The sequence below is a fragment of the Gaeumannomyces tritici genome (genome assembly GCF_000145635.1).
Source record: "Gaeumannomyces tritici R3-111a-1 unplaced genomic scaffold supercont2.4, whole genome shotgun sequence".
Lineage (NCBI taxonomy): Eukaryota > Fungi > Ascomycota > Sordariomycetes > Magnaporthales > Magnaporthaceae > Gaeumannomyces > Gaeumannomyces tritici.
Genome location: NW_008804548.1, coordinates 349,074 through 368,065, shown reverse-complemented (window position 1 = coordinate 368,065; position 18,992 = coordinate 349,074). Strand labels below are relative to the sequence as shown.

Genomic DNA, 18,992 nt, shown 5'->3' with positions numbered 1-18,992 from the left:
AGGTGTAGAGTGGTGCGCGGGCATGTTGTTTGGCTTTGGTGCTGGTGCAATTGTGTTTGGGAGAGGTTGAGTTTGGGTGGGAAACCGTGGCGGGGAGGATTCCAATTTTCGCTGCTTGTCACGTCACCATGACACCTGAAGTTGCGGCTGCAGTAGAGGGCACATTCTTATTTAGCGGTTTCGCTGGCGTTTTGCTGCAAGGAATCCAACACGAATGATTCATCCATGGAATCCCCATCCATGGACGGACAGCCAACACACGCACTAGACACGTCCACACCTCCCACCCAGCGGCTCGGGGCTACTGCGTCCCGATTGCTTGGTCGCATTACCACATTCCATTCCTAATCATTCCCAATGTATGCGCGCAACCAACTGGACACTAGCGACATCATCAGACCGGTAACTGCAGTGACATCGGCGACACTAGTAACATAATCAGGTGCGGCACGTCTTGACAAGTTTAGATGGTTGTTGTTTGTCTCGTTCCTTTCCTTGGCCGCTTTTGGGCGTTTCTCATTGCCTTTTTGGGCTCTTCCAGTTGGCAAAGAGCCCAATTTGCGTAGCATAGCGCTTCCAACCGACCGAAATGCCTCCTGGCCAGACACTCCAGGCTCTAGTCAAGCAAGGGATCAACGCCCCAGACCATTTTTCCGTCGTGGTTTGGTTGAGAGATTGTCAGGTGATTCGCACGCAGCCAAGCCCCCTCTCGATTGGATAGCAGCATGGAAAGAGCCCTCTTGTGCACATTGTTGCGGATCCTGTATTTGGCTGCACAGCAGGAACAGCAAAACAGTTAAGCAGGCGGGACAATACCCCTCGAAATGGATAAATGGAAAGGGTCCGTCGTCAGCACCTTCTTTGTCTGGGTGTGTGCCTGCCGCCTGCATCCTCAAACCCACCCAGCCCACCTTAAAAAAGCGGACCACCTGCGGCTAGTTGGGCAGATTGTAATTGGCTGTGCACCCCAACTTCATGCCCATTGACTACTGCGGCTTTCCGCATTAGTCGGACTAGGATCGGCTGAATGATTCTTGGTTTTTTCTTGTCTTTCTACCTCCCCTCCCCCCCCTGCCTGTTGGCGCAACGACAAGTTCACCTTTCCCATCCAAAACGCCAACGCCGATGGGACGACATGGATGTCATGTGCTGTAAGTTGCCGGCCTTCTGCGCGGAATTGTCCGCCAACAGCGGCGCTTGGTCTGCAGCCATCCGTCCCCGATGGCCCCCCACCTGCTTATCTGACCGGCTGCAGCGCCCTCGTGTCCACCAAGTTGAGCCGCGCACCTATCACGGCCCCTAGCGCCTAGGAAGCCGGCGACGCTTGTCCCGCTAGGGTTGGCGTGGGTGCTGCTGCCCGCCCGGCTTACGGCGGATGTCCATCCTGGGCCTTCCCTCGACCCGGGCTTTGTAACCTCCATCTCGACCGTCGTCGACCTCCATCTTTGCTTTCTGCACTAGCATCGTCACGATCCCAAACTAGCGAGGCTGTTGGCATAACGTCTCCTCGGCCAGGTTTGGGCTGTCGATGGCGATGGATGGGTGGCTCTCTGTCCTGGTCCACCCCCGGCCCCCGTCGTCCCTCGCCCGCCTTACTAACCACGCCCGGATAGAAAAAAAGGAACACTTTTCAATTTTTGCCCCAGCGCATACCACCGCAAAAATTGAAAAGCGTTCAGTTCTTTTTTATCCGGGCGTGCTAACGTACGCGTAAGAAGGACGCTCTTCTTGCCCGCGTACACAGTAGCATCGAGCGTCAATGTGCCAGGTGCGGCGCCGTCTATCCGGCACGCCAGCCCGCCCCCCTTGGCTAGCGTGGTGTCTGCCCACACCTGTCTCTCGCTACTGTCGTATACTGTGTACATTGCGCCATGCTTTGTGTGGGGGCTCCGAGAAGGCGTCTCATTCGCCTGGGTCCACGCTGTCCGAAGCTGCGGATCTCATCGGCCAGGTTTCCTAGTCAAGCTGGCTCGCCCGCCTGCCCGCCCATCGAATTCTTCTCCCGTCCAATGTCGTTCCCCCGAACCCGGCCCCCTGGCCCCCCTGGCCCCCCTGGCCCCCTGGCCCCCTGGCCCCCTAGCTGACACCCCTTGGATCCCCAATCCCGGGGCATCTGACTGACCAAGATCCGCCCCGCAGTGTTGTGAGTTGGTTCGCCGGGCTCGACATCAGCGCAGCTTGTGGGGGAAAGGTCCCTCTCCGCTGCTGCCCGCACGCGCTGCCCGCACGCGCTGGCTTATCCCGGGGCCTATTGTTACTTTTTTCATCCGACATGGATGATGGCGCACTCATGGGGCCTGTGGGACCATCCAACCTTATGCTCGATCTGGGTTTCCAATAGCACCTAGACGGGGTTCCATGTACAATCAACACCGGTCCAACAGCTGCACCGCGAAGGAGTTTGGCTGCTTCCTCCTTGGTGATAATGCAGAACCGGCCCACATGCTACTGGTCTGTATGCCCACACTTAAATAGCCGCCTAGCGTGTGGTGTGCTGGCATCCATCGTCGCCCTCCCCTCTTCGAGCCCTCATGCTGTGCCATGGCCCATCGCCATTGGACACCCCAAGGGGTGGGATGCGCCGGGGCCCTGGCCGTCGGCAACGCCACCAGGATGTTCGGGCGTCGAGACGAGACTCCTGCGCATCTGCTATCGCGCCGAACCTGTCGAGAGGAGGAGCTGTGGGCGGACTGCCTCGGTGGACCGAATGGAGACGGAACAACGTAATCGTATGTTTGCACATCCATGGGCCCGTTCCCGTCATGGCCCAGGTTCCCGCTAGCCCATCCGTAGCCACGGTCCCTAGATAATAAGGAAGCGAAATCCCCGTGGGTCGTCTCGAGATTCGCGATCCGAGACGACACCTCCCACACCAAGCAGGCCTGACCCTACCTGCCCAGCCACTGCCCCCTCTTATTCCTATTTTACCACGGCTCACCTCCCTCGTGGTAAACCGGCTCAAGCCAGTGTGCTTGTGTCTCATTGTTGAAAATCACCCACGCCTGCCCCTTGACTTGCACTTCCTCAAACGTCATAGCAGGTCAAGGAAAACACAAAAGGACGGCCAAAATTTAACGTCTCGCGCTTTGGGGTCTCCCCTGCGCAACGAGCAAACGCATACTGTCCTCAAGGACTGGGAGGACGCATCTTCACATACATCACACACATACACAATGGACGAGCCCATTGCTGTCATTGGCCTAGACGCCAGGTTCCCCGGTGATGGGGATACCGCTGAGCGCTTTTACGAGTTTCTGCTCGCTGGCCGGTCGGCCCGGACCGAGATCCCCGAGGACCGGTACAACGCAGACTCCTTCTGGCATCCATCCGGTGATAGGAGCGGCAATGTGAGTTTTTGTTCCTTGGTTTACTCGGGCTGCCATTGTTGCTCGCCAAAGTCAAAAAAAAGGACGTGCTGACAGATATGAAACATGTAGGTCAGGGCAAAGGCTGCACACTTCCTCAAGGGCAGCATATCGGCCTTCGATGCCCCGTTCTTCTCCATCACGCCCGCCGAGGCGTCCGCCATGGACCCTCAGCAGCGCGGCATGTTGGAGGCAGTCTACAAGGCGCTAGAAAATGGTGAGTCTTTTTTTTTCCCCCAGACCTCCCTCGTCGGTCGGAGACCATCTCCGTGCGCGATTTAGTCGCCAGATAAGCGAATCGAGATGGCCAACTGACACGCCCGAATACAGCCGGGATACCATTAGAGCAGGTGGCGGGGACCCAGACGGGCGTCTACGTTGGCTGCATGTACTCAGACTACGATAGGATGACGCTGAAGGACCTTGACATCCCGTCCAAGTACTCGGCCCTGGGCAGTGTTGCCAGCATGCTCAGCAACCGCGTGTCATGGTGCTTCAACCTCAGGGGGCCGAGCATGACCATTGACACGGCATGCTCCAGCAGTCTGGTCGCCCTACACCAGGCCTGCAACTCGCTCAAGTTGAGAGAGGCGTCCATGGCTGTGGTTGGCGGCTGCAATCTCATAATCTCGCCCGAGTTCTCCCAGCTGCTGGACGGAGCCGGCGTGCTTGGGCCTGACGGCGTGTCGTACAGCTTCGACTCCCGAGGGAACGGGTACTCGCGTGGCGAGGGCTTCGGCGTGGTTATTCTCAAGCGTGTGGCGGACGCTATTCGCGATGGCGATGTGATCCGCGCTGTAATTCGCAACACCGGGTCGAACCAGGACGGCCGGTCACCCATCATTACAGCACCGAGCAAGGCCGCCCAGGTGGACCTCATCAAACGTGTTTATGCTGGGGCCGGGCTCGACCCCTCGGCCACGCGCTTTTTCGAAGCCCACGGTACCGGTACCGCGGTGGGCGACCCGATCGAGGCTGGCGCCATCGGGCAAGTGTTTTCGAGCTACCGCTCGCCGGGCGCGCCGCTTTACGTGGGCGCGCTGAAAAGCAACGTTGGCCACCTTGAGGGTGCTGCGGGCGTCGCTGCCGTCATCAAGGGCGTGCTGACGCTCGAGCGCGGCGTTATCCCGGCAAACACTTGGTTCGAGAAGCGGAATCCCAAGATACTGGACGAGTGGAACCTCGAGTTCCCCACGGCGCCCATGGCGTGGCCGCAGCGCGGACTGCGCCGCATGTCCATCAACTCGTTTGGCGTGGGCGGCAGCAACGCCCACGTCGTCATGGACGATGCCCTGAACTTTCTTGCACAGCACTATATGTCTGGCTGCCACCGCACCATCGCATCCCCGGTTGCTCCCGCCGCCGCCGCCGCCGCCGTCGCTCCTCCTGTCGTTGTTTCCCGCCCGCCTCAGCGGGGGCTGGCAGCACTGCGTGGCGACGAGGAGGACGCAGGGTCTGCCACATCTGCCGGCTCTGTAAGTGCCAGGTCGGACTCGGGCATTGATCTGACCGACAACGAATCATCCGGGTCCAAATCACCGGCGGGCTCGCGCTCGCCCCTCCTGGCTGCTGTCGATGCGCCTGTCACTGCCACCACCACCGCCACCGCCACCGCCACCGCCATCGCCACCGCGCACGTGACAGCTGCTGAGCCGCAAGACGGAAGCAGTCAGGAGCCCCTGCTGTTCGTGTTCTCGGCCTATGACCAAGAAGGCGTGACGCGCGTGCAGGGCCAGATCAGGGATTATATCGCCTCGGCACCCAAAAGGAGCTTTCGTAGCCCCACTGCACGATCGTCGCGATCCCGCACGTCGTCATGGTCGTCGACGTCTTCCAAGAGCAACCGCGACGAGCTCGTGGCCGACCTGAGCTACACGCTTGCCTGCCGGAGGACGCGTCACGGCTGGAGGGCGTGCACGACGGCCAAGTCGCGCAGGGAGCTCATGACATCGCTCCAGGCCAAGCCCATCGTCACCAGGGCGGCCACGGATCCGCGCCTCGCTTTTGTTTTTACGGGCCAGGGCGCCCAATGGCCATCGATGGGCAGGCGGCTGATCTGGGCCTACCCTGCCTTCCGGGAGAGTCTATATGCCGCCGACGAGTACCTCAACAGCCTGGGGTGTGTGTGGTCGCTGACGTACGAGCTCTGCAAAAACAAGGAGAGCTCCAGGATCGACGATGCCGAGTTCAGCCAGCCCATCTGCACGGCGGTGCAGATCGCGCTGGTGGACCTGCTGAGGACCTGGAAGGTCCGCCCGCACGCCGTGGTCGGCCACTCGTCGGGCGAGATCGCTGCGGCCTATGCGGCAGGGCAGCTGTCTCGCAAGTCGGCCTGGCGCATCGCCTACTACCGGGGCAAGCTCTCCAAGGGGCTGATCCGGGCCGAGACGCTGGCGTCGACCGGCGGCAGCCTGGACGAGCAGCAGTCGAAGCCCAAGACGGGCATGGCGGCCGTCGGTCTCGACAAGGACAAGACCATGGCGGCCATCAAGCGTGTCGACGCCATGATGGACCACGGGACCCTGGAGATTGCGTGCCTCAACAGCCAAGATAGCGTCACCGTCAGCGGCGACGTCGGAAAGCTTGACGCGTTGGTCGAGATGCTCAAGAATGACAAGGTCTTTGCCAGGAGGCTCAACGTCGAGATTGCGTACCACTCGCGCCACATGAAGCCCATAGTTGACGACTACCGGAGGTACATGGGCGACATCTCCAGCGATCTTCCTGCACCAGCACAAGAAGGGCAGACGCCCGTGTACTTCTCGTCGCTCGAGGGTGGGCTCATCCCCACGTCCCGGCTACGGAGCCCGGACTACTGGGTCGATAACCTCGTCTCTCCCGTCAGGTTTCACGAAGCCGTTACCCAGCTGCTCCAGAGCGACCTCAACACGGGCAGCCTAGGCCACGGAAAGGAGCAGATCACAGACCTTCTCGAGATCGGTCCTCACAGCGCCCTCAGGGGCCCTCTTCGAAGCATCATCCAACAGGCCCGTGGCGCGGCGGCCTCCAAGGTCGGCTACGAGACGATTCTGAAGCGCAACGAGTCCGCCGTGGACACTTCGCTCGGTGCGGCCGGCACGCTCTTCTGCCGCGGGTTCCCCGTCGACCTGGCCGCCGTGAACAGGCAACGGCCGGCGGCGGCGGCGGCGGCGGGGCGCCTCGATGGCGCCGACGGCGACCCGGTCAAGATGCTGACGGACCTGCCGTCGTACCCCTTCAACCACACCAAGGAGTACTGGCTCGAGAGCAGGCTGAGCCGCAACCACCGCTTGAGGCATGCCCCTCGCCACGAGCTGTTGGGCGCGCCCGTGCCGGGGTGGAACCGCCACGGCAACGCCGTATGGCGCAACTACATCAGGCGGTCCGAGAACACCTGGGTCGAGGACCACCGCGTCGGGGCCGACGTGCTGTACCCGGCGGCGGGGATGCTCGTCATGGCCATCGAGGCCAGCCGCCAGGTTGCCGCGCTGGAGGCTGCCGAGAACGAGACCCGGCCCGCCGTCTCGGGCTTCAGGTTCAGCCAGGTCTCGTTCCACACGGCCCTCTTGGTTCCCGACACGGAGCTTGGCGTCGAGTCGCACTTCTTCCTGCGGCCGTCGCGCGAGGCCGGCCGCGACGGCTGGAGTGAGTTCCAGCTGTGGACCTCCGAGGGCGACGACTGGAGGGAGCACTGCCGCGGCTTCGTGCGCACCGAGTATAGCAAAGACGCCCTCACGCCCGCCGACGGCCAGGCGGTCCTCGAGGAGGCGAAGCGGTGCACTTCCAAGGTGAAGGCTGCGAAGCTCTACCGCGCCTTTGGCGACATCGGCCTCGGCTTTGGGCCTACCTTCCAGACCCTCAGGGATGTCAAACTCTCGGGCAACAGGGTGCTCGCCCAGGCGGACGCGTTGGTGTCCAAGATCCGCAGGGCCGCGCCGCTCCAGTACCTGCAGCCTCACATGGTCCACCCCTCGACACTCGACGCCGTCATCCAGGCCGGGCTCGTGCCACTGCTCGACCTGGGGGCGGCTTCTTCGGGCCGCGGCGTCAAGGACTCGTGCGTCCCCATCCACGCGAGCGAACTCTGGATCTCGGCCGCCGACGAGCACGGCGGCGGCGTCCCGAACCTGCACGACTCTTCGTACATGATCTCGGCGCTTACCAAGCCAGGCCCGGGCTACCGGGATGCGCGGGCTTCCATCACGGCGCTGCACGCCGAAACCAGCCTGCCAGTGGTCACCATAAAGGGGCTGGTGTTCAAGGCCCTGCCGGGCACCGGCGGCCAAGGGCGACTCGAGGGCGTCCACCGTCCGGCGCTGGCTCTGCAGTGGAAGCCCGACCCTACGCTCTTGAACGCGGCCGAGGCCGCCCGGGTGTTTGGCTGCCCGGAGTCTGAAAAGGACAAGGACGTGTCGCTGGCCATCAAGAGCATGGCCGATTGCGAGGCGCTCGCGGTGCTCTACATGCGCCAGTTCCTCGAGTCGCTCAAGGAAAGCGAGGTTGACGGGATGCAGTGGCACCACAAGCACTACGTCTCGTGGATGCGCAATGTGGTCGCAACCTCGGCGGTGCAGGCCGCCATGGGCGAGATGCCCGAGCTGGAGGCTCGCGTCGCGGGCACGCCCGAGGGCAAGCTGGTGACGGTGGTTGGCCGCAACCTGTCGGGCATGCTGCTGGGCGCGACGGAGCCCCTGGACATCATCTTCGGCGACCGCGCGGCCGAGAATGTGTACCGCTACTCGGAGGGCTCGCGCCGCTGCGCCGCGCAGCTGTGTTCCTACCTCGACGCCCTGGCGCACAGGAACCCCAAGATGAAGATCCTCGAGGTCGGTAGCGGCACGGGCGGCACGACGGGCCACGTCCTGGACACTCTCGCCAACGTGGCCGACGGCACCAGGCGGTTCGGGCACTACGACTTTACAGACATCTCGCCCAGCTTCTTCGAGAACGCGCGCGAGGCGTTCAAGGACCACGAGGAGAACATGAGCTACCGCATCCTCAACATCGACAAGGACCCGGCCGAGCAGGGGTTCGAGGCCGGGTCCTACGACCTCGTCCTGGCGGCCAACGTGCTGCACGCCACTAGTGACATGACGCGCACGCTCGGCAACGTGCGCAGGCTGCTCAAGCCCGGCGGCAAGCTCCTCGTGCTCGAGCTCACCAACACGGACGTCGCCTTCAGCGCCTTCTGCTTCGGCGCCCTGCCCGGCTGGTGGCTTTCCGAGGACGGCCGCGAGGGCGGGCCGCTGATGCCCGTCGAGAGCTGGCGGTCGACGCTGGGCAAGGTTGGCTTCAGCGGCCTCGACGCCGTCTTCAGCGACTTCCCCGACTCCGAGTACAGGACCAGCTCCACGCTGGTGTCGACTGCGCTGCCGCCGGCTGACGCGACCGAGGGTGCTGCTGCTGCTGCTGCTGCTGTCGACGGGTTTCGGAAGCAACAGGATTCCGTCTTTATACTGGTCGACGTCGCGCCGTCGGCCCTGCAGGTGCACGTCGCCGACGCCCTGTCTGCCGCGCTTTCCACCCAGGGCGCCGTGGTGAGGACGACCACCATGACGGGCACCAAGGGCCTCCCTGTTGAGGGCGCCACGTGCATCGCCCTCACGGAGCTGGACTCGCCCGCGCTCTGCGGCATGAGCGAGGGGTTCTTCACGGCCCTCAGGGACCTGACCAGCCGCTGCGGCACGCTGGTCTGGCTCGGCCGCGGCGGCGTCGGGCTCGTGGCGGATCCGCACCACGAGCTGGTCACGGGCCTCGCCAGGACCGTGCGGGGCGAGGGCCGCGCCGGCGGCCGGGGAGCGCTCCAGTTCGTCACCGTCTCGTTCGCCGAGAGCGAGAGCGGGGACACTATCGCCGAGAAGACGCTGCAGATCCTGGCGCAGAACAAGGCCGCCATCGCCATGGACGACGCGCAGCCCGACAACACCTTCAGGGTCGCCGACGGCGTCGTGCACGTGCCCAGGCTGGTCGAGGCGACGCACCTCGTGCGCCACCTGCAGGCCGCCAGCGCGCCGGCGTCGGCGGCCCTGGCCGAGGAGGGGGAGGAGACCCCATCGTCGCTGACCGAGGCCGAGGCCACGGCGCTCGGGCGCCTGGCGGCCTGGACGGCCCTGCGGGAGATGGACGCGGTCCGGGAAGGCGACGTGGTCCTCATCCACGCCGCGCCGGCGTCCAAGAGCGAGGCCTCTGTTACCCAGGCCGCGGTTCAGCTGGCGCACCACCACGGCGCCGAGGTCTTTGTGGCCGTCGAGGCCGCCGGCGCCGCCTGGGGCGCCCAGGGGGCCGAGGCGTACGGGCTCGCTGCCGACCACGTCCTGTCGGGCGACGACGAGTCGCTCGGCCCCGCCATCAGGGACCGCACCGGCGGCCGCGGCGCCAAGGTCGTGGTCGAGGTGTCCCGGTCCGCCTCGGAGGAGACCAGGCGGATGCTGCTGGACTGCGTCGCCACGTTTGGGCGCTTCGTCGACATGGTGCCCACGGGCGGCGACGAGGGAGGCAGCAGCAGCAGCAGCAGCAGCAGCAGCAGCAGCAGCAGCAGCAGCAGCAGCAGCAGCCGCCAGCAGACGGCGGCCGTCGTGGGTCGGAGCAACGTCCGCCTCGACACCGTCGACGTCGAGGCTCTCGTCTCGGCCGACGCCGAGGGGGCGCGCGCCGTGCTCGAGCGGGCCATGGCCTTCTTCGAGGGCCAACCGCAGCAGCAGCGGCCCGCGTCACCAACCGATGGCGAAGCCGTCCCTACTACCAAGTCGTCCGCCCGCGTCTCAGAGGCGCTGGGCCGGCTGCTGCGGGACGCGACGATGACGGTGGCCACCCCGACCAGCACAGCGGGCCACGACGACGACGACGACGCCGCTGCCGCCGACCTCAAGTTCAAGGCGGACGCGTCCTACGTCATCGCGGGCGGCGCGGGCGGCGTCGGCCGGTCCGTGGCGCGGTGGATGGTGGCGCGGGGCGCCAGGCACATGATCCTGCTGTCGCGCAGCGGCGCGGCCAGCGCCGAGGCGCGCGAGCTCGTGGCGGAGCTGCTGGGAGAGGGCGGGTGCGAGCAGGCGGTGGCGGTGGCGTGCGACGTGGCGGACGCGGCGGCGGTGCGGCGCGCCGTGGACGAGTGCCGCCCTGCCATGCCGCCCATCCGCGGCTGCGTCCAGGGCGCCATGGTGCTCAACGACAACAAGTTCGCCGGCATGTCCCTGGCCGAGTGGGACGCCACGGTGCGCCCGCGCGTGGACGGGTCGCTGAACCTGGTCGAGTGCCTGGGCGGGCAGCTCGACTTCTTCGTCATGCTCTCGTCCTTTGCCGGCCTCATCGGCGCCCCCGAGCAGGCCAACTACGCGGCCGCCGCCACCTTCCAGGACGCCCTGGCGCGCAGTCTCTCGGCGGCGCAGAGCAAAACAGGAGGCGGCTGCGTCTTTGCGTCCCTGGACCTGCCGGTGCTGCAGGACGTCGGGTTCGTGGCCGAGAGGCCCGAGCTCATGGAGCAGCTCCGCGCCGCGGGCTGGTCTTACTTGGAGGAGGACGAGTTGCTAGCCACGCTCGAGCTGTACTGCCTCCTGCAGCCGCAGCAGCAGCGGTTCGAGGACGTGGTGTCGCGCGCGCAGGTGGCGCCACGCCTGTGGCTGGCCACCGAGACGATGGACGAGGGCCTGCAGGCGCCGTCGTGGGTGCGGGACCCGCTGTTTTCGCACCTGCGCGAGCGGTCGTCGTCGTCGTCGTCGTCGCCGTCGTCTTCGGGGAACAAGAGCAGCAGCAGCAGCAACAACAACAACAACAGCAACAACAACAACAACAACAACACCAAGAAGGACAAGGAGGCGGCGGCGCTCCTGGCGGCGACCACGTCCCCGGCCGAGGCCGAGGCCGTGGTGCTCGAGGCGCTGCTGCTCAAGCTGTCGCGCGTGCTGAGAGTGGAGCTGTCCAACCTGGACGGCGCCCGCCCCCTGCACGCCTACGGCGTCGACTCGCTCATCTCGGTCAGCCTGCGCGCCTGGCTCGGCAGGGAGCTGGGCGCCGAGCTGTCCGTCTTTGAGATGTCGGACCGCCCGAGCATCGACGCGCTGGCGGCGCTCGTTGCGGAGAGGAGCAGGCTTGTGCCAAAGTTTGCGTGATTTTCTTTTTGTGGGTTCTTTTGTCAATGGCTCGGCGTCGGGGTGGCTTTTTAATCTCTCCCTCAACAGGGTTGTTTTGGTGGGCGGCTTTGAGCGTTGCTGTGTCCTTTCATATCTCCTACTATTTCCGTCATCTTCTCTCCAGTCTGGGGCCTATCAATCAGCGCTCCATCCGCCTTTATAGTGCGTAGCTTACCTTGGGTTTATATACCATCTACACTTGTTTCTAACATGGCTCGACCCAAAGTCTTCCCCCTTTGTGCCGATATTGTGCCCCGCAGTAGAATGAGAACACATCCTGTTCAAACCAACACGAGCCCGCCATGCTGTATTTCTTTTTATAAAAGTCGGCTTATGCTTTCAGCCCTAGCACACATACCCATCCCATCATCCCACAACCCCTCAAATCCTCCCAGCCCTCAAATCATCCCTCCCCGCCCCCACGCCCGCCTCCTCCTTGACCACGGGCTCCGCCTCGCGCGGCAGCGTCCGGTCGGTCCGCACCTCGCGCAGGATGCCCCTGTAGCTCCCGAGCTGCTGCGGCGTCCGCCGGCGCTTGGCGTAGGCGTGGCGCCTGAACTCGACGAACCAGACGACCCACCAGTGCAGCGCCGCCAGCGCCGACAGGACGGCCGCGACCCACGCCATGGCGACGAGGCGCGACCCCGCCGACGCGCGCACGCCGAGCGCCTCGCCGCCGCCGCCGTTGATGAGCCCCGCGCCGCCGTACGCGACCGCCGTGGCGGCCACGGCGGCGGCCCAGAACGCGGCGGAGCCGAGGAGCGCGAGCGCCAGGTGGGCGATTGCGACGGGGCGGCGCTGCAGGGCGACGACGAAGATTAGAGAGCCGACGAGGACGAGACCCGTGCAGACGACGCCGACGACGAGCATGGCCTGCATGAAGGCGGACCCCTGCGTGGCCAGGTCGACGAGCGAGGAGAGGGTGTTGCCGAGGACGGCGACGAGGGGGATAGAGACGTTTGTGGAGCCAAAGACGAAGGAGGAGGGGATCTGGGACGAGATGCGGCGGAGGCCTTTTTTTGTTCGGTTTGTGTTAGTGGTGTTGGCAAAAGGACATATGGGCTGCCCCTCCCAAAAAGAAAAAAGAAAAAAAAAAAGAAAAACCCACCCTCAGACTTGTCCTTGTACGAATAGCACCTCGTCACGTTGACGGCCGAGTCCGTATCGTTCGGATTCACAAAGTCGCCCTCGCACACGTGGCTGACAAAGAAGAGGTAGGCCTGGCGCAGGCCGACCTTGCGCGTCAGGTTGCGCACCAGCTCGCCCTGCAGGTCGTTCAGCTGGCCGTTCACGGCGCCCGTCAGGCTGCCGAGTAGGCCGTCGAGTAGGCCGGTCAGGATCCCCGTCAGGCTATTAGGGTCGACGCCAGGGTTGTTGCTAGGCACCTGCGATATTTGCACCGTGCTCTGGCCGGCCCGGGACGTGTTGAGCTGTGTGTGTGGTGGATGTCAGCCCGGGGGTTTTCTTTTTTGGGTTCTTTCTTTTTTTCACTATGAGGGCGGCTCTCGTACCGTTATCCACGTATTTTCGACGCCGGCATTGGGCGCAGAGCCGGTGGCCGTCAGGAGGGCGATGCCCATGCCGACGGCGGCGGCGGCCGTGACGATGCCGATGATGCTCGGGTAGTGTAATTTCATTTTTTTTTCTGTTGTTTCTCTGTCTCAAGTTGGAACCTGCCGAACAAGTCACAGTAGCAGCCCGATGCGTGGATGAAAGCCCATCCAGCGTGCAGGTGCTGACGCCGGTTATATGGCCGTCCACCGTAGGTTTAGAGTTTTGTACGTCATCGGTCGGTTGTGGTGCTTGCAGGGCGGTGCTGCGGCCCTAATGTAGGTGCACAGCTCCGGCAGGGACGGGCGGACAGAGACTGGCCCGGAGCGATGACAGGAGGGAACAATAGATTTCGATCGTTGGAAATCCCAAAATGGAGGATCTCGTCAACGCCACAGACAGGAAGGTTGCCATCCCGTCTGAAGAAGAAAAGGGGAAAAGAGTCGAGGGCACAAACGTCATAATATACCTATATAATAACCCATCCACCCACACCATAGACGGCTATCAGGCCACCCAGACGCGCGCATTGGTCCATCTGCCAAAGTCTGCCGCATGACGCCCGACGCGCAGCCAACTCCCAGGTGCCAGCGCGCGTCGCATTCGGGTCGTCCAATGTGCTGGTTGGCTGCCCGCGCTCACAACGCCCGCCCACCGTCCAGGGGCCATCCTTGGGCCGGTTTCGGCTGCGAATGCGCCGGTTGGTTGGGACGAGGGCTTCCCAAAAACCCCCGGCAAGATGGGAGTGAAGAACTGAATAAGAAAATATAGAAAAAGGGCCTCCCATGCGCGCTTCAGCTGTCCCTCGACCATCGGCTGTCGAATCCCGCCTCGGTCGCAAAGTCGCGCTTGCCAAGACCACACGTCTGTGTGGATCCGATGAGGGTTGCGAAAGGCGGCCCTGTCGAGTTCTAGCCAGCCCCCCCTAGGCCATCCAGGGATTTGGTATCTGGCAGATTGGCCCTGCCTGCCCTGGGCGAGACGGAGGAGACGGGTCAGAGACGTGACGTAGCAATGAGAAGTCTGCGGCGACGGCAGACAGCGGCGTCCAAGAGGCAAACGTCGGCGGTCAGGGGCCGAACATGGCCGGCACAGTCTTATCCCAAGCGACACTGCTTTTGTATTGACTCCCAATTGCAAGTTCAAAGCATGGTGGTATACGAAAGCATCATATATCCCGAAAAGTCAACGACGGAACACCACGAGAAAATTGTGCATCGCTCGCCAAACATTTTGAGCGAATGTGGTATCGAATAAAGCAGGGTACTGGCATCAACGCGCCAAGTTCCGACTGTTCATGTCTACGTAGGATACAAGGGAAGAGAGGTTGAGGGTGATTAGCCCCTGAGCCTGGGCGGAAACGGACCCCGCAGGCACCGAACCACATGTGGCCTGCCGATCCCTTGCATCACACATGGGTGGCGGGTGTGTTCAAATCTAGCACGCCTGTGGTTTGAGTGATGGTCTGCGTCTTTGCTGGCGCCGTCTCTGTGATGGTTTGGGTGACAGGGCTCTGCGTTATTGTCTGCGTCTAGGCGTCTGCGCTTTGAGTGACTGTCTGCGCGATGGGGCTCTGGATCAGGGTTTGGGTCTCGGCAGGGGCGTTTTGAGTCACTGTCTGCGTGGCGGGGCTGAGGGTAACTGTCCGCGTCTAGGCATCTGCACTTTGGGTGACTGTTTGCGTAACAGGGCTCAGAGTGACCGTCTGCGTTTGGGCATCGCCCGTTTGCGTGATGGTTTCAGTCACGGGGCCCTGGGTCACAGTCTGGGTCTGGGCCGGTGCGTTTTGCGTCACAGTCACCGTATCGGCGCTCAGGGTGACTGTCTGAGTTTGGGTATCTGCACTCTGGGTCACCGTCTGCGTTTGTGCGTCTGCGGCCTGGGTAACTGTCTGGATAACGGGACCCTGGGTCACGGTTTGTGTCTGGACGCTGCCTGGCCGAGTGCTGACAAGCGTGAGCACGTCGGTCCCTGTGCTGGTCACAGTCTGCGCGCTGGCGGTCTGGGTCACCGTCTGGGTGACAGCTGGCTGCACATCTGTGGCCGTGACGGTATAAACCTGCATTTCCGTGCTGGCCATGGTTACCGTCTGCGCATTGGCAGTTTGGGTCACTGTCTGGGTGATGGCGGGCTGCGTGTATGTGGCTGTCACGGTATAGACGTCGGTTTCCGTGCTGGTCATGGCGACGGCCTGCGCGTTGGCGCTCTGGGTAATGGTAACCGTCTGGGCGTTGGCGCTCTCGGTGACGGTCTCAGTCATGACAGGCCGTGTGTCTGCGGCTGTCACGGTGTACACATCGGTTTCCGTGCTAGCAACTGTCACCGTCTGGATGCCGGCGCTCTGGCTGACAGTCTGTGTAACAGCGGGCTGGGTGCTGGTGATGGTTATGGTGTCGGCGCTTTGAGTGATGGTGTAGACCCTTGTTTCCGTGCTGGCGATCGTCAATGTCTGCGTGTCAGCGCCTTGAGTGATGGTGTAAATCCTTGTTTCCGTGCTGAAATCTGCCGAGGTGGCGGTAACTGTCACCGTGTCGGCGGTCTGAGTGACAGTATAAGCCACTGCCGCCGGGCTGGCATCTGCTGAAGTGTCTGTGACAGTCACAGTTTCGGCGCTTTGGGTAACTGTCACAGTCTCGACGCCCTCAGTGACCGTCACAGTCGCCTCGGATTCCGAGTCTGTTGCGGTCACAGTATCCGTCTCCGTTGTAGTGGCTAGGGTCACAGTCTGTCCATCACCAGTTTCTGTGACCGTCACGGTCTCCGCGTCTGCCGCTGCTGCTGCCGTGCCGGCTGGCTCAGTGACAGTGACAGTCTCCGGCTGTGCTGCTGCCGTGCCGGTGGTTTCCGTGATGGTGACGGTTTCCGGGTCTGCAGTTGCAGTGGCGGCTGTTTCCGTAACGGTTACAGTTTCCGGCTGTGCTGCCGCCGTGCCGGCGGTCTCCGTGATAGTAACAGTTTCCGGATCCACAGCTATAGTGGCGGCTGTTTCGGAGGCTGCGCCTGCGGTTTCTGTAACTGTTACAGTCTCTGTTCCAACAGCTGCTGTGTCTGCGGCTTCCGTCACGGTAACAGTCTCTGCACCTGCAGGTGCTGTGCCAGTTTCCGTGATTGTGACGGTTTCTGGAGCCGCAGTTGCTGTGGCATCTGTTTCTGTAACTGTGACGGTCTCTGCGCCTTCAAGTGCTGTGCCGGCGGCTTCCGTGATGGTTACAGTTTCTGGAGCCGCAGTTGCCGTAGCATCTGTTTCTGTAACAGTCACAGTCTCTGCACCCGATCCTGTTCCCGCGGTTTCCGTAATCGTGACAGTCTCCGGAGCCGCGGTTGTTGGAGTATCCGCTTCTGTAATGGTCACAGTCTCTGCAGCTGCTGCTGCCGCGCTTGCTGTTTCTGTGACGGTGACAGTCTCTGCTCCAGCAGAAGCGTCTGTGCCTGCGGTTTCCGTGACTGTTACGGTTTCGGCTCCCGTCGCTGCTGTGTCGGCGGTCTCTGTGATTGTAACAGTCTCTACACTCGTAGCTGCCGCTCCGGCCGTTTCCGTAACAGTGACAGTCTCTGCAGCCGCAGCCGCCGCGCCATCAGTTTCCGTTGTGGTTTGCGGATCAGCAGTCACAGTTACAGTTTCCGGAGCCGCCATGCTGGCGGTTTCCGTCACGGTTTGTGCATCGGCCATGACGGTCCGGGTCTCTGTCTGTTGGCCAGCTGTGGCCGTTTCAGTTTCCGTCTGCAGACCGGCGGTAACTGTTTCTGTTGCCGTCTGCCCAAAAGTAACTGTCTCGGTTTCCGTCTGCGCAGCTGTGACGGTTTCAGTCTCTGCCTGTGGACCGGCGGTGACTGTCTCTGTCTCCGTCTGCCCAGCGGTGACAGTCTCCGTTGCAGTCTGCGGATCGGCCGTGACAACAGAAGTAACCGTGGTGCCGTCCTCAGTAACAGTTAGGGAGTTGGCCGCGAGGGTCTCGGTGGCCGTCTCGGTGGCCGTCTTGGTCGTGCCGTTGGCCGTGACGGTTTCCGGGTCAGCCGTAACGGTCTCCGAGTCAGGCGTGACGACTGACGTGACTGTGGTCCCATCCTCGGTGACGATAAAGTAGCTGGCCGGGAGCGTCTGCGTGACCGTCGCCGTGGTGCCATCGGCCGTGACGACCCGGACCACGGTGACGGAGCTGGTCGGGCCGGCGGCCATGGTCGTGAACCTCGCCGTGGTCGTGATGCCCGAGACCGAGGTAACGGTAGAGGTGCGAGCCGTGGCCGTGGCCGTCGTGGTGCGGATCTGGGTCAGGGTCGTCAAGGAACCAGACAGCCTCGTGGTGATGCGCGAGGTCAGCGTAACGGACCGCGTGGGCGCTGTCGAGGTGCGGACCTGGGTCAGGGTGCGCGTCGTGGTGCGCGGGGGCACCGTGGTGGTGCGCAGGATAGTGAGGGTCTTGAGCGCGCCGGCGATCCTGGTGGTGATGCGGGACGTGATAGTAACGGAACGGGTCGTGCTCCTGGTAGACGTCCCGGTAGTCGTCCTCAAAGCGGTAGATGTCTTGGTCGACGTCCGCATCAGGGTAAGCGTCGACACCCTGGTTTGAAAGATGGTGGGACCAGTGATAACCCCCGTAAGGGTGGTGCCATCCTCGGTGATGATCCTGGTCGTGACTGGCCCGGGCTTGGCAACAGTGACAGTCACCACAGTCTCCTGAGGCGCGTTCTGACGGGGCTTCAGGACCGGCACGGCGGTGGGGTCGCTCCCAGGGACCAGCGGCACGGCCAGCACGTTGGCGCAGACGCCCAGGGCCAGGAGCAGGGCTGACAGCCGGGCGGCAAAGCGCCGACTGGAGGCAACTGGGGCATGCATCTTGACGATGGGCCGGTAGCTTCAGATTGTCCTTTGCGAGACGATAGTCCTGTTGCTCAGTAACGAAAGGGGAGGGTGCGGATGCCGGGACACGAAATCTGCACCAGCCAAGACCGGCAACGAGACAATACTTATCCATCGTTGACCGTGGTAAAGAGTCGGATATGGGCGACTGTTCCGCACCGCCGGATAGACGAACTTGACGTCCAGGCGGTCACAGTCGCTGGATCGTGAGCAGCGCTGGAGTTTTATAGCGGGGTTCCCCGACCCTGCCCTCTTCCCGACGACCATTTCGTCAAGCATAGGAGCCCATCACGACAAGCTCCGGTCCCGAGAGAATGACGTCGGTCTAGCTAGTTGAGCATCTGGATATGTAATCAAGAAGGTAGAGCGCCTCGCGACCACTAGCCACACTCCATGGCGGGAGCCTGGGCCGCTCTAGGAAGCCGAGAAACCCCGCGAGGCTTTAGCCTCGACACCCCCTCGAGAAAGGCCAGGCGGGTGACATCGTGGGGCCAGCTCGCTGCAAAAGGACCACTATGGTCAAAGACTCGGGTGTACAAGCACGGCACCACTATCATTTGACAGAGCATGGGGTAGCGCCGCGCCTTGCTCTCGGGGCTTCCGGCAGCACCTAGCACCTCCTGCAGAGCCGGGCCAGGAGCAGGCTCGCCCCGGTTGGTGTGTGGGACGCACACTTGGCGACGACATGGTGAACCTAAAGGGAGACCGGGCTCGGTAGTATCAAGCCACAGATGCCAGCGGGGAAAGAGAAGATGAGTTTCGCCGGCACCCAGGTCGGGCCCGTTTAGCTGGGCTCTAGCCACAAGGCGAACAAGACGATGGCGCCGCTGATGCTCCCCCGGAACCTCTTGGGGAATCGATCCAGGGGTTTTTTTTTGCGTCCAATGGGAAGGCCCGTAGTTGTCGGTATTCCAAAAACCAGATGGGATGCAACGTGGGATGATGGTGCAGTGCGGAAAGCACCGAGAGAGTAAGTCGAGGCCGGCTTGGCGTGGGATCGCGGTGCCTTGGACTCTATTGAGATTCGCATCACGCGGTCTCGTCGTGTTGGCGCATCAAGTTGACGGCATCGCGACGGCCGACCCACCTACCCACCAACCCCACACAATCCGC

General features: G+C 62.9%; 4 protein-coding genes across 4 annotated transcripts; 1 reads left to right on the top strand and 3 right to left on the bottom strand.

The window, feature by feature from the left end:
• Positions 1-1,332: 1,332 nt before the first annotated feature.
• Positions 1,333-1,865, bottom strand: GGTG_07527 (hypothetical protein; the record flags this gene model as incomplete). The annotated part of the gene is made up of 2 exons (XM_009225351.1): positions 1,333-1,457; positions 1,709-1,865. The coding sequence occupies 2 exons, from the start codon at positions 1,863-1,865 to the stop codon at positions 1,333-1,335; spliced, it is 282 nt and encodes a 93-aa protein (XP_009223615.1).
• An 886-nt stretch (positions 1,866-2,751) lies between these two features.
• Positions 2,752-11,728, top strand: GGTG_07526 (hypothetical protein). Its single transcript, XM_009225350.1, has 3 exons — positions 2,752-3,347; positions 3,438-3,582; positions 3,696-11,728. Exons 1-3 carry the CDS (start codon positions 3,174-3,176, stop codon positions 11,447-11,449), a joined length of 8,073 nt encoding a protein of 2,690 aa, XP_009223614.1. The 5' UTR covers positions 2,752-3,173; the 3' UTR covers positions 11,450-11,728.
• A 123-nt stretch (positions 11,729-11,851) lies between these two features.
• Positions 11,852-13,107, bottom strand: GGTG_07525 (hypothetical protein; the record flags this gene model as incomplete). The annotated part of the gene is made up of 3 exons (XM_009225349.1): positions 11,852-12,483; positions 12,579-12,900; positions 12,982-13,107. The coding sequence occupies 3 exons, from the start codon at positions 13,105-13,107 to the stop codon at positions 11,852-11,854; spliced, it is 1,080 nt and encodes a 359-aa protein (XP_009223613.1).
• A 1,565-nt stretch (positions 13,108-14,672) lies between these two features.
• On the bottom strand, positions 14,673-17,855 carry GGTG_07524 (hypothetical protein; the record flags this gene model as incomplete). Its single annotated transcript, XM_009225348.1, has 1 exon — positions 14,673-17,855. The coding sequence occupies one exon, from the start codon at positions 17,853-17,855 to the stop codon at positions 14,673-14,675; it is 3,183 nt and encodes a 1,060-aa protein (XP_009223612.1).
• Positions 17,856-18,992: the final 1,137 nt, after the last annotated feature.